This window comes from Peromyscus eremicus, chromosome 8a (assembly GCF_949786415.1).
Source record: "Peromyscus eremicus chromosome 8a, PerEre_H2_v1, whole genome shotgun sequence".
NCBI classification, from domain to species: Eukaryota; Metazoa; Chordata; class Mammalia; order Rodentia; family Cricetidae; genus Peromyscus; species Peromyscus eremicus.
In genome coordinates this window covers 55,801,003-55,815,613 of record NC_081423.1, presented here as the reverse complement: position 1 = coordinate 55,815,613, position 14,611 = coordinate 55,801,003, and the positions used below count along the sequence as shown (strand labels likewise).

Here is a 14,611-nt window from a genome sequence, read left to right as displayed (position 1 = left end):
TTTTCTCCCGGTCATCTGTAGCTCCTGGGCCAACAAGGTCTGGCTCAGAAGAAGGAAGAAGCCTAAGGTCATTTTCTGAAGCCCAATGATTAAAGGCTGACTCTTTTCCTAAATAAAGACCACGCAAAGTGCTGAGATCCAGCGTGGCCATGGCTGTTGTAAACATGAGCACACGTCAGCTGTGGTTACCTGCACAAGACCTGCACATGCATGTGTGTGCCAGCATGTGTGTGCCAGCATGTGTGTGCATGCACACACACACACACACACACACATACACACACACACACACACACGAAAGCACTCATGCACGCAGGCTGAAGACATGAAGGAAGGGGAACTGTTGGGAAGAAAGGGGGTTCACAGGAGTGGGATGGGGATGAGGGAAGGCAATGGGGATAAGTATGATTACAGTACATTGTTAACATGTATGAAACTGTCAAAAATTAAAGGGAAAAAGTTCAATTACAAGGATTGGTAAAGAAAACAAAGTTGTGACCATCATGAGAGGAAGCTGGGAAGCCAGTGTGAACTGGGAAGCCAGTGTGAACTCGAGCTCTTCTGAATCCTAGGACCTCTTTCCTCTGGGGCTAGCTGGTTCTCTCACTTGTTTTTTCTTTTGATGAGCTAACCTCAGGCACTTATCCTAAAGAAATAAAAATAGATGTTAAAACGCTTCAAGTGAGAGACAAGTTGCTAAGTATTTACTAGCTTTTCTGTTGCTGGTCCTCTCCACTAACAGGGACTGTCAAAGCCAGGGCTTTGGGAGTGCTAGACCAACACTGGACCACACAGCTAGCTATATCTTAGTCCCCTCTAATGCTGCTGGTTTCTGGTCTCTGGGCATTGCTGTCCCTTGTTCTGAAGCATGCCTGACTGAGACTGGGATGAGATGGCATTGAAGAGACTTGGGGTAGTGGTTAATGGAGGCGGACATCATGGGAAAACAGGAAGAGGCGCATGTAGGGCGTCTTTGTAGCCACTGAAATCAGTGAGCAACATTGTTACTTGGTTAGTGCCAAGTTATAGAACAGAGGCATAGAAGGATGTGTATAACAACACTCCCAGATGTTCATGTTTGCCAACGGGTATACCATAGGGCTGTTGAGTAAAATACAGGATGACCCATTAACTTTCAGTTTCAGAGACTCAAAGAATCACTGTATGAGAGACAATGATTCTCCCTTTATGAGAGTCCGGGAGACTAAAAAATGTCGAAACAGAGGCAGTTGAAGCAGTTTTACAGCCTTGCAAAGTCTCTAGAGAAAAGGTAAAAATGACTAGTGCTCCCATTTGGTGCGGAACAGTGATTTTTATAGTTCTCATGTGGGAAAAATTGCTGCCCAACTTTCCCCATAGGTTGGCCCTCGAGTTAGATTTTCTAGCATAGCCTCCCAACCCTGGGGGTGGTGGTGGTGTGTTGAGATGCATTTCTATCCTAGTCCAGAGGCTCAGTCATGTAGCAGACTAACTTTTCAACCCTGACGTAAACTAAGAAGCACCCAGGCAAATGGGTGCCCGCTGCTAGCCAGAGAAGGCTTGGGGCTTCCTGCTTGCTTGCAATTCCATAGTGAGCTCTAAAGGCACTTTTATACTGAAATGCATTTGCAGACGGGAAATGGACCATAATGGTGGATTTCTTACAATTTCTCAGGTCATACTTAGATTAAAATCAGTTTCCATTTCTTTGAAATTCAAATTTGATTGGGCATATCGTATTTCTACTTGCTAAGTCTGGCAAGGATGGAGAAAAGTGGGGAAGGAAATACTCCACTAAGGATGAAATTAGTTCATTTTTTTTTATAAAACTTATACATGCATAAATAAATTAGAAAAAAAATGGCCTCGCTTTTTGAAGGACTGCTCATCTTATAAAGTAAAAAAAGGTAAATGGCAGAGTAAGGAATATACTAAGATAGTGTGGGTGGCAGACAGTTCAACCCTGTGGTTCATGCTAGAGAAGATAAGGCTTGCTTCCTCAGTGATGTGACTGCGAACATGGAGTGGGGAGGGGGGAAGAATTAGCTTGTGTGTGTATGTGTGGTGTTGAGGAGTGAATCCAAGGCCTTACGCATGATGGACAAATGTTTTACCACTAACCTATATACCTAGGCCTCTCTCCTACTATTTATTTATGTATTTATTTTTCAACATAGGGGATCACTATATAACTTAGTTGGTCTTGAATTCACTATATAGCCTAGGCTGTCCTCAGACTCGGGGTCCTTTTGTCTCAGCCTTCCTTTTTTAAAAAAATTGTTTGTGATGTTTGCACGTGTGTGCAGATATGTGTGTGAAGGTCCATCCTCCCATGGGTAGAGGTCAGAAGTTGCCATCTTGGTATCTTTTCTTGATTGCATCTCTGCTTTGTTTTGGGACAGGGTCTCTCACTGAACCTCAACATCACTATTTCAGCTAAACTGGCTGGCCAGCGAGTGCCTGGGACCCACCTGTCTCTGTTCCCCTAGCACTGTGCCTGGCTTTTGCGTGGGCTCTGCAGATTTGAGCTCACATTCTCATGCTTGCACAGCAAGCGCTCTAACCATTGAGCCATCTCCCCAGCCCCCGTCTCAACTTCCCAAGTGCTGGGATTACAGGAATCCACCTTTAACCCTAACTGAATCAGCTGCTTTGTTTTTTGTTAACTTGACACAGCCTAGAGTCATCTGGGAAGAGGGACCTCAATTGAGAAAAATGCCATCATCACATTGGCCTGTAGGCAAGTCTGTGGGATTATTTTCTTGACTAATAATTGCTGTGGGAGGGCTCAGTCCATTTTGGGTAGTACCATGGGTGCTATAAGCAAGGAGGCTGAGGTCGGGCAGAGGTGGCACACGCCTTTAATCCCAGCACCCAGGAGGCAGAGCCAGGCGGATCTCTGTGAGTTCAAGGCCAGCCTGGTCTACAGAGCGAGATCCAGGACAGGCAGCAAAACTACTCAGAGAAACCCTGTCTTGAAAAAAACCAGAAAAAAAAAAGGAGGCTGAATAAGTCATGAGGGAGCAAGCCAGTGAGCAGCATTCCTTCATGGCTTATGCATCAGTTCCTGCTGTGGGTTCCTGCCCTGACTTCCCTGAGTGATGGACTATAAGCAGCAAGGTGAAACAAACCCCTTTCCAAATTGCTTTTGGTCATAGTGTTTTATCATAGCAATAGAAAGCAAACGAAGACATTGAACTAGTTTGAAAATCAGCTTTCAGTTGATATGATACCAAATAATATCTATTATAACAAAATTCAGTGTTTTTTGTTTGTTTGTTTGTTTTTTAAGACAGGTTCTCTATGTAGTCCTGGCTATCTAAGAATTCTCTATGTAGAGCAGGATGGCCTGGAACTCACAGAAATCCACCTGCCTCTGCCTCTGCCTCCTATGTGCTAGGGTGGTGTGGGATGTCCTGTATGCTGTGAATATATGTTGCTATGATTGATTGATAAATAAAATGCTGATTGGCCAGTAGCCAGGCAGGAAGGCTAGTGTAGGCAAGACAAGGAGGAGGAGAATTCTGGGAGGTAGAAGGCTGAGGGAGGGAGACACGGCCAGCCACCACGAGGAGAAGCATGATGTAAGATACCGGTAAGTCATGAGCCATGTGGCAAGGTATAGATTTATAGAAATGGGTTAATTTAAGATATAAGAACAGATAGCAAGCAGCCTGCCACGGCCATACAGTTTATAGGTAATATAAGTCTCTGTGTGTTTACTTGGGGGACGCAAGTGGGAGAGATTTATCCCAACTGCCGGCAGGCCAGGACACAAGAAAACTTCAGCTACACTAGGATTTAAGGCATGCACCGCCACGCCTGTCCATATTTTGTGTTTTTTTAAAGTATCAAACAACTAAGGCCTCTAGCCAAGAACTTAAGAGCATAGACTTTGGAGCCTTACATTGTAAAGTTCCTCAAATGGTTCTGCATCCCCCCAGTTTTTCTCATCTGTAGAATGGGGGTAAAGTAACCTGTCTTTTCTATAAGGAAGGTCAGCCATAGCCAAGCATTGCAACATTGTACAATGTTTGTAACATGCACAGTGGCTGACTACTAATGACAACTCTTATTAATACAAGAAATAGTCTCGGGGGCCCAGAAGATGGCTCAGTGGGTGAAAACGTTTGCTATACAAACCTGGCAACTCCTGGAACTCTTATAGAGACAGAAGGAGAGAAGTGACCCCACAGAGTTGTCCCCTGACCTCCACATGCTTACCAGTGTGACTCTCCTCCCAATAATAACATTGGAAGAGTAAAGCTTTCTTTAAAAAGAAGATAGTCTTGGATGGAAAACTCAGGACGAGGGAGCCAGCTATAAACCTGGGTGTGCTGGAGGCAAGCCACCAGCTGCCTTCACATCTGGAGGCAGACCCTTCTGCTCTTAGGCCTAAGCTGCCTGTCTCCACCCGGAAAGAGCTCACCGACAGCCCTGGGCTTCGCTCATTGACTCCACAGCATTGGATTGTTGCCATGTGTCCGGGCCTGGTACAGCTGCAGACACAGACAGGAGAGATCCAGTTCTACCCTCCAAGGGGACCCAGTGACTGGAAAGTGACACAAACCAGGTAGCAAGTGTTGGAGAGAATGTGCATGGGCACATGGAAGCAGGAAGAAGCATGGGAGGAACTGTCCAGCCACCACACTGGTACACCACCCCTACCCCCCATCCCCCCACTTCCATCCCCAATCCCCCCATTCCCTCCCACCTCTGGGTAAACACTGTGCAGCTGGTTCCCAGCCAGGTGAGGAGGCAGCAGGGTGGAGGGGAGAGGAAGGTACCTGGTGCTGATTTAGAACAGGCAAGGGAAGTAAGATGCCACACTGAGAGCACCTCTGAAAGATGTCATAGGCTGCTTCATCTCCTCCTGTAGCAAGAGCAGCCCTCTGCTGGAGCGCAGACCTCAAAGACAGATCCAGGGTGCCATTTTGGTCCTTTGCCTCTTGCTTTGTTGAACTGTTTCTATTTTTTGTCTTTGGGCGAACATCTTTGTTCACTGTGGGTGTTTGATTTCCGGTCACCTGACTTGTAAAGGATGGAGGAAGGAGTTTTGGCTTTCCATCCTGAAGATATTTCACAGTCCTGGAGGCTGGACATTGTTTCTGCAAATGTGAGTTACATATGAATTAAAATAAATCACTTCAGCTGTAATAGTTGCACAATACAGCTGAGATAACCTGCAAGGCTTCTCCCTACAAACACTTAGAGATGACGAGGGGTCAGCAGCATGGCTCTGTGGGTAAGAGTGCTTGCTGTCAAGCCGGAAGACCTGAGTCTGATACCTGAACTCGCATAGTGGAATGAGAGAACCTGTCTCCACAAGACCTTCACTCAGTGTGTGTGCGCGTGCACGCGCGCCTACTTGTCTGTATGTGCACACACACACACAGTAAATAATTGTAAAAAAAATTAATCCTGAATAATATAAGGCAGACATTCGATGTTACAGCTGACTTTGCTGGAAGAAAGAAGACTCAGGTTGCAGGAATGGAGGTTTGGATGTGTCCTTCGAAAATCCGGGGGGCTGGAGAAATGGCTCAATCATAAAGGGGACTGGCTGCTCTTGCAGAGGACCCAGGTTTGGTCGGCCCTCAGCACCCATGCCAGGCAGCTCACAACCACCTGTAACTTCAGTTCTAGGGGATCTCATACCTCCTTCTGGCCTCCACGAACACTGCATGTGTGTGGTGCACATGCAGACAAGTAGGCACACACACGTATATAAACACAAATAAAAATAAATCCATCATGATGGTGCACGCCTTTAATCCCAGCACTCAGGAGGCAGAGGAAGGCAGATCTCTGTGAAGTCAAGGCCAGCCTGGTCCACAGATTGAGTTCCAGGACAGCCAGGGCTCTGTAGAGAAGCCTTGCCTCTCCGAAGTCCCTAAAAAAATATATATTAAAATCCAAATGTTACCCATATTGTCATAGGCAGCTGCACCTTTGGGAGGTGAAGGTCGCAAAGGCTCCTGCCACACCAATGGGATTATAAAAGATGCTTCAGACAGCCTGCCAGCTGCTTGTTTGCTCTTCTGCCTTCTGCCATTCAAGGCAGCAGCAAGGCCCTCCCTAGACGCCAAATGACTACACTCCGAACTTGGATTGTGAGGCTTCAGAACGTTGAGAAACGTATTTCTGTCATGTAGAAATTGCCTAGCCTGTGGTCTTTTGTTACAGCCGTGCAAATGGACCAAGACACTGCAAGAGATGTGGGGTTCATCCTGTAACCAGGGGCTTGGATGAGAGAAAATCCCAGCTTTGAAAGATGAGGAGAGGGGAGGAAAAGCCCCTCCCCTGCACGGCACTGCCAGGAATGGCAGGTTCCAGCTGTTGAAATAAAAAAGAGCCAGCTCATCCCTAAGTTCCCCTAGTCCTGATGTTCCATGGTGGGTGTTTTTTTTTTTTTTTTTTTTTTTTTTTTTTTTTAAAGATAGTGTCACTCTGTAGCCCTGGCTGTCCTGGAACTCAGACCAGGCTGGCCTAGGACTCAGAGATCTGCCTGCCTCTGCCTCCTGAGTGCTGGGATATTCTATTTTTCTTTCTTTTCTTTTCTTTTCTTTTCTTTTCTTTTCTTTCTTTTCTTTCTTTCTTTCTTTCTTTCTTTCTTTCTTTCTTAAAGAAAGATAAACAGCTCTCTGTTCCAGGGGCGGGGTGGGGTAGGAGGGAGGAGATGAGTTCCTGGGAGAGAAGCTGTGGTGTTTCTCAGGTGGAAGAGCTCTAAGACAAGAGTGTAGCTTGGCTCAGCAATGCACTAAAAAGCATCCAAGGCTATGGAGGGCTAAGTCTGGCAGCGCTCTTCCGTAAAACCGGTCAGTCAACCAGCTACAACATCGGACATCTCCAGAGTCCCCTTTTAATACTCAGTATGCTGCCGGTTTATTATGGAAAGATGGAAAAGTCCCTTTTTGTCTCATCGGGGAGTTCACAGCTAAGTACTATATGGACAGAAAGCCTAAAAGGGCAGGGCCTTTTGAGGCCCACATTGCAAAGTCTAGGTCCTGAAGGTTGGTGATGGTCGGAGGTGATCAGGGCCATCAGGAATTGTCAGGGCTGCTGCTTGAAGGGATAGGCACAAATGAAAACCAACTATGCATGCCAAATTTGTCCAGAGAACCTTGGAACATAGCAAAACAAAACAAAGTGAAATAACAAACATCAGAACCTTTGATAACTGTGCCATGCAAAATTGGTCTGGAATCTGCTGTTCATACCTTGCTTTTTGGAGTATGAGCTAGCTACTGCACAGCTAGAAAGTGGGACATTGCTACTCACCATATGGGAGACATCTTTATTTTCTGGAATCATTTGTTTGCAGTAATTGGAATGGGTTTTCCTTCCAGGAGATACAGTTTTCTTCCCTGAGTAATCACAGAAACACCACAAATGACTGTTCTTGACAATGGCTAGCCTACCTCTCCCCAAGATGCTCCTAAGGCCTGTATTCATGAATATTGACCATCCTTAGGCTAGCCTAGTCCAGGAGAGAACTGGCTGGACAGCCATTTTTATTACAGTGGCACTGATGAAGAGACCTTTTCCTAGAGCAGAACTGGTTTTTCAGCAATTGAAAGGGCTTATATACATAGCTGCCCCAAAAGGACACTAGCCTACTGGAGTGTGTGGCTCTGGCAGGCCTTGCCCTTCTCCCCCATCCCCTCTGCTTTGCTAAAAACCATTAGATTACATTCCTAAAGCTAGCCCCCAAGGTCTATTCCCTTAGTTGGCCACTTCCTCCTCCTGAGACTGACTACCAAATTCCAGCAATCAAAGTATTGAAGTCCAGCCATCAAAAACAACCTTTGACTCACCTAATTAACGTGCCCAATTAAAATTAAACACCTCATCCTAACACAGGCTTTCCCCTTTTACCTTTATAAACTGCCATTTTCCTATGGGCTATGTCTGTTTCCTTTTTAACCAGAAGCAATCCTTTGTCCCTCCAGGACACATACCCCTGCCCCCTTTCCCTTGTTCCTTTCCCCTTCTCCCTCTTCCTCTATCTCCTGTCTTTTGTCTCTTATTCCCTGCCCTCTGTCCCTCTGAGGCAAATATCTCCTTTGTGCTGAGAGCTTGGTCTTGGGGTCCAGAGCCGATACATTTCCTTTCATGCCCAGACTGCCTAATTGAGCTATTCTCAATTAATTTCCAAGCTCTGTGATCCAACCAGGTGTTGGTTGAGGTTGTGTTGTATTGAAGATGTCAATGAACTTTGTATTGGGAACTGTTGGGTGGGTGGGAGGCCAGGCACAACAGAGTGAAGGAAAAGTACATGAATCTCATACTTCCTGGCTTTCTATTGGCCAATTTTGATCTTGGGTAGAGTGTTGCCCTGGTGGGACTTACTAAGGGGTTTCACAGTTTCTCCACATGCCATCACATTGTCAAAACAACCAATGGAGTCAACAAAAGATGTGAAACATCGGCAACTGTGTTCTTTGCAAACACTCCTATAACAAGGTCATTGAATTGGGTCAACAGTCTACCGAGAGATCAGTGGTAGAGCACTTGCCTAGCGTGTATGAGACTCTAGGTTCAAATCCCCCAGCACTGGAACTGGAGAGAGAGGTGGGGGGAGAATCTGAAGTGATACTGGAAAGCTGATATACAAAGCTACAGTCTGGAGCTGTAGCAGCCTTCCATCCGGCCATTGCTAATTGCTGTGGTTTGACGTAAACACCCCACTCTCTTGGTGAGCTGATGTGTTTGAACATTTGGTTCTTAGCTACTAATGCTGTTTTGGCAAGTTGTGGCACCCTTATGAGGTAGAGCCTCACTGGAAGAAGTGGAGTGCTGGGTGCAGGCCTTGAGGTTTCATAGCCCAGCTACATGTCTTGTGCTTTCTGCTTCCCACTGTGGGTTCAGAGTGACTGACCAGTGCAGTGTCTCATGTTCCCGCCATCATGCCTTCCCCAACGTAACAAGACTGTTCTCTCTCAAACTATAAGCCTCAGTAAACCCTTTCTGCCTGAAGCTTTTCTGTTTCTTACCATTTTTTTTAAAATCACAGAATGGTAAAAAATAGGCAATACACTCAGGTGGAAAAGGAGGATCTAGGCTTAGTGCTGGAAGCTGGACTGTCCATTCTTATTTGTTCCCTGATCTCTTTGTGTGTTTTTCATCTATAGGATGATTTGGGTGGCCTTACCAGGCTAAGATTATGTCTTTAGAATGTGAAGAAAGCCCTTCATATTTAGGATTGCCCATGGCTTTCTTTCCTTTTCTCTGTGGCTCTTACACCCCATCCCTGGCTTCTTGTTTTCCCTGGATAAGTCACTGAAGGGCACTACAGACACACAAGAAGACTGCTCCAGTCCAATACAGAATTGGACACTCTCTTCTCTCCTGTGCTGTTAAGGGTTCCTGTCCTTGCATCCTGCCAGGAGACTGTCTGGCCCTGGAAACTATCCTCTCTCTTTCCAGCTTCTCTCTGATGCTCACCTTCTTCAGACCTGGCCTTTGCACTCAGACACACTTCTTTGTGCTGGGCCAACACTCGGAGTATGATGGGCTGGTTGCAGTGTGGACAGCGCTCTGTCCGGCTGCCACAGTGGGACTCGTGGACATCCAGCTTGCTGAGGTGCACAGCCAGGTCACAGAATTTGCACTTGGCAGGATGCTGTTGGATGTCCTTGGTCTGTGGGAAGATGGAGGATATGGGACCAACTGCACATACTGATGACATAGTGCAGACTACCCAAACTGTGCTGGCTAGTTTTATGTCAACTTGACGCAAACCAGAGTTATCTGAAAGGAGGTAATCTTAATTGAGAAAATGTCCCCATAAGATCCAGCCGTAGGACATTTTCTTAACTAGTGACTGATGGGGGAGAGCCCAGCCCATGGTGGATGGTGCCATCCCTGGCCTGGTGGTCCTGGGTTGTATAAGAAAGCAGCCTGAGCAAGCCATGGGAAGCAAGGCAGTGAGCAGCACCCCTCCACGATCTCTGCATCAGCTCCTGCCTCCAGATTCCTGCCATGCTTGAGTTCCTGTCCTGACTTCCTTAAGCCAAATAAACCTTTTCCTCCCCAAATTGCTTTGGCCATGGAGTTTCATCAAAGCAGTAACCCTAACTAGGATACAAACACATGTACACAGAGATGCGGGTTCTAGCCTCGGCCCCTGGCCTCTCCTTACATCACTCAGGCTAGCCATGCTTCACACTTGGGCCCGTGAGATCCTAGAGGATGGAGACCTCTCTTTCCTCTAGCACCTAACCTAAGCCTCAAAAGGTGTTTGTTTGTTGGACCAGTTTGAATCTAAATGATTGCCTGAGCTTGATTCTCAGATAAAGCCACAGAAGAGATTGATTTGGAAAGGTAGGAAAGAAGACTGAGCTGGGCCCATCTGCCTCCTCCTTACAATTCTCTAAAGGATGTTTAGCCTTTCTTAAAATGGACCCCTTGCCTTGCCAGGCCGGGAGTCCCACAGCAGAGAGTAGAAAGGGAAAAAAAATGGGACAGCCTCAATGTAGCACACACACAAAAACCTTTTCTCTTCCCAAACTGAGGTCAGACACGGAGGGGCGAAATGACTTTCCCACAGGGCCAGGGAGGACTGCGCTCCAGCTACTGATCCCAGGCCTCTGTCCAGACTGCCACCTGCTCACCTGCTGGTGCACAGCTTCTGCATGCTCCTTCATCTTTAACTTTGGGATGGGCTCCTCACATTCCGGGCAAAGGACCAGGAAGCGCAGGCAGTGGGCCTCGTGGAGGGTGAAGTGGACAGAGGCCACATTTCTTTTGCTTCAGGATAAAGTGGGGGAGAAAGAAAGGCTCATTGTCTTAGTATAAAGCATGAAGCCTTGTTACATACCTAGGGCCAGCTCTTCCCAGACCTTCAAACATGGAAAATACTGTGACGCCAATGATGCTCTCCTGCCCTGCTTGTGCTGGTGAAAAGGCAGAAAAATTCACCATCATAGAATAATTGTGAGGGCAGTCTACAAAGTACTGCACTGCCCAGGAAAGTGGACAGGAAGGAATGGTAGAAAGGGGTTACCAGGGCAACAGGGCAACTTTCGAGAGTGATGATAGATTCATTTCCTAGGTTGTGGGATGGTTTCACAGGTAAGTAATGTATGCCAAAATGTGGACTTTAAACATGTACAAGTCAGCTGTGCCTGTTGGCACAGGTTTGTAATCCCAGCTGTTCATGAGACTGAGACAGGAGGATGGCTAGTTCAAGGCCTACCTACGCAATAGAGTGAGTTCAAGATCAGCCTGGGTAAGTTAGTGAGACTTGTCTCAAAATGCAAAGTAAAAATAGAGCTGGGGAATACAACTCAGTAGAGTGATTGGCTGCTCTGCAATACCCTAGACTTAGTGCCAAGTACTCTCCATTCTCAGAGATGGGGGAAGGAGGAAGTGAAGTTTATCCTTTTCCATTTATCTCTCAGTAAAGCCATCATGAAAACAAAATAACTTCAGTTGGCATTGCAGCCCTGCTGTGACCACACTTTCTACAAGGGTGGAAACAGCTTTCAGAGTATCCAAGGGTTTCGCAACTCTCCAAGAGTGAAAGTCCACCCAGCTGTCTCCTGTCCCTGGGCTCTCCTGGGACATCTACTCAGAGAGATGCTGAGACCCCGGGGGAGTCTGCTAGGGCAGGGTGTTCTCACTGGAAATGTGTAGTGCATAGTTGTTCTGTGACCTTGCTGCTCCTTTTACCCACTCAGGCTGATGGCCCTAAAGGGCCGGCTGTCCATGGGAGGTGCCCCAGGGCCTAGTACCTAGGCCATGGCCACAAAAGGACCATGAAAAGTCTCACTGCTGTTAGCCTGATCAGGCTGTCCCCACAGCTGCACAGGGTGACGTCTCCTTGCTCTGCTTGCTCTGTCTGTTCTGCCTACCTACACACTCAGCACTTCTTCTAGAGTCCGGAGATCCTGGGGAGGCTTAACCCAGTGACTGCAGCAGGTAGGTTCTGCTGAGAGACAGCTTGCTTTACTTGGAGATGTGATCACTGCTCCCTGCTCTGTCCTCCAAGTTCTACCTCCCAGCTCCTTTGTCAGGTGGAGGGTGGGAATAACCCTGGAGCAATTTCCAGGTCCCTCTCATAGATGGGTGGGAAGACTATGTTGCCAGGGCCCCACTCTAGGACCTAAGCTTCAACAGGAATGAATAGCCTGCTAGGGACAAGTCCCTGGCTACTTGACTTCGTGGCTGACCAGCCAGCCTGAAACGCCCATGCTGAGGGAGTGTAGTGATGTTGAGGTATCACTGACCACTCTGTCCAGAGATCTAGTTTTGGCCTCCTCACCCCAGGAGTTCCAGTCCCTTCTGGCTTGCCCTCTGGGGTGTCCCTCATCCCCCTCACTTCGGAAATAGCTTTCTCTGCTCTGCCCCTCTCTCTGGCCAGCCCTGGAAAAAGTGCTTTCTTACCAGTTCTTGCACACCTGGAAGTCAGCCTCCATGCTCTGCTCCTCAGAGGACTTCTGTGGAGTTTCCTTTACTGCATACAAGAAAACAAAACTGAAAGTGTTTCCCCAGCCTGGCTCACAGCAGCAGGGAGGAGGGGACCTGGAGAATTCTCAGCCCGGGGCGGTTCCCAGGTCCCTGTAACTGGACACTCCCAGAAGGCCACCCTGCAGCATGATCTAGTCCCCTGGCATGCCCCTCATCCTGAGCTACTGTGACTGTGACCTCCAGGGTGGGGGTGAGGGGGCAGGTCTCCTCTGGGCAGCACAATGGCTCCTTCCTTCCTCCCCCTCTCTCTCTGACTGGTTTCACTCTATCTAGATCCCCACCCCTTTCTCAACCTGTGACATCACTCCTCCACATCACTGCCTCTGTCTGGTCCATCCTCCGGTGTTAAGCTCCCTGAAGAAGCAGCCCCCGCACCTACACCCTGCTTGGGTTCCAGTTTATAGTGACTGAAAACAAGGTCTGTGAGGAACTGGGCAGGGGGTACAGGGTGCTGGATGCTCAGCCTATAGACTTTGGGGCAAGTCTTGGGAATGGCCGTGCATAACTCCTGAGTTCGTCCTCTGCTGCAAAACACAGTGATGACAAACAGTCACTTAAGCCCAAGGTGACAGGCACCACAAGGAGCCCTTGTCATTCCACCCTCAAACGGTAAAACTGAGGCACCAAGGGGCTGAATAACCTACACAAGTTCCCAGGTGACCTGGCCCATGGTGTGATTCCTCTGCCATACGTGCAGGGCTGAGGGATCTGCACTCAGATCTGGTCAAGATGATTCACTGGGAGCTTGAGTCATCTCAGCTTTCTGGAGGCTGTTTCATGGCTGACTGGGTTACACTGGGACTCCCGGGGGACTTTAGGGTCCAGGTGCTCCTAGAAATTGCATGCAAAATCGCTGCCATGTCAGGATACGTTGGTTCTCAAGGAAGTGCCCACAGCCCCAGACAGTTGACTAACAAGACTAGCTAACCTCATGTCTTTGAACCTTGGAGGCTCAAAGAAACCAAATTTTATTAATGGCAGCCCATGTCCAAAGTTATACTGCATAATGGAATCAAGTGGATACAGAACAATTGCTGGTTTCTTGTGTTCATTTTCTCCCCGCCTCCTCCCAGGAAGAAACAGTTGTTAGTTACGTGAATAAAGATGCGTGAGACTTTGGGGCTGGTCCCTACTACACACACACACACACACACACACACACACACACACACACGCACACACGCACATACACACACACACACCACTATCACAAAATAGTATATCTCAGTGACAACTGATACATTCACAAACACAGCTATGCACCAAACAATGACATTTCTGACAACAGTGGGACCGTACACAGAACAGTGGGCACCTAAGATAATAGAGAACCGAAGAAGTCCTGTCACCCAGTGATGAAGCAGCTCTTGAATGTCACAGTGCAGAGTCACTTGTGTTTGTACTGCCCTTGGCATGAATGCAGAGTGCAGGAGAGCAGAGGGCTGCGTGAATGTGATCAAGTTGCATTACACACATGCACTAAAATGCCAAATAATAAACAAAAAAATACAGCGCACAGAATTATACATAGGACAGGTTTGGTGGGTAAAGCACCCTCCACTAAACCTGAGTTTAAACCCTGAGTTCAGTTCCCAGGACCTACATGGTGGGAGGAGAGAACCAACTCCCTGGAGTTGTTCTCTGACCTCCACACACACAAAATAAAGTTTTGAATATTATGTATAGTACTTGATAATCACAACAGACAGCTATATTACTGGCTTGAGGATTTACTATGCTATACTTCCTATTGTCATTATAGAATATATTCTCTTTATCTATAAGCAAACTGTTTAGGGCTAGCCAAGTAGCTCAGTAGTACATCATGTGCTTAGCATGCATGAGGCCCTAGATTCCATTCTTAGCATGTTTAAAAGAGAAAAAAATAATCAAGAAATCATAATGTTTACTTTTGACATTAAAAACAATGATGCGGGGCTGGAGAGATGGCTCAGAGGTTAAGAGTACTGGCTGTTCTTCCAAAGGTCCTGAGTTCAATTCCCAGCAATCACATGGTGACTCACAACCACCTGTAATGAGATCTGGTGCCCTCTTCTGGCCTGCAGGGACACATGCAGACAGAGCACTGTATGCATAATAAATAAACAAATCTTTAAAAAAAATGACAATTCAGAATGAAAAGTTGCCTTGTTCTGAG

At 47.2% G+C, this 14,611-nt stretch overlaps 1 protein-coding gene across 1 annotated transcript; it reads right to left on the bottom strand.

Annotated features, from left to right (window-relative positions):
• Positions 1–439: 439 nt before the first annotated feature.
• On the bottom strand, positions 440–12,591 carry Xaf1 (XIAP associated factor 1). Its single transcript, XM_059271126.1, has 6 exons — positions 12,370–12,591; positions 10,596–10,731; positions 9,427–9,622; positions 7,261–7,346; positions 4,767–5,087; positions 440–646 (listed from the first exon to the last, which is right to left on the bottom strand). Exons 1-6 carry the CDS (start codon positions 12,399–12,401, stop codon positions 569–571), a joined length of 849 nt encoding a protein of 282 aa, XP_059127109.1. The 5' UTR covers positions 12,402–12,591; the 3' UTR covers positions 440–568.
• Between the last annotated feature and the right edge of the window lie 2,020 nt (positions 12,592–14,611).

What these genes read in the sequence shown, in the direction of transcription:
- Xaf1 (XM_059271126.1), bottom strand. Translation starts at nt 12,401, where the DNA reads ATGGAGGCTGACTTCCAGGTGTGCAAGAACTG. An exon ending in CAGAAGCTGTGCACCAGCAG is followed by an intron (nt 9,623 to 10,595) that starts GTGAGCAGGTGG and finishes ATCTTCCCACAG; the next exon opens with ACCAAGGACATCCAACAGCA. An exon ending in ATAAAGATGTCTCCCATATG is followed by an intron (nt 5,088 to 7,260) that starts GTGAGTAGCAAT and finishes TCACATTTGCAG; the next exon opens with AAACAATGTCCAGCCTCCAG.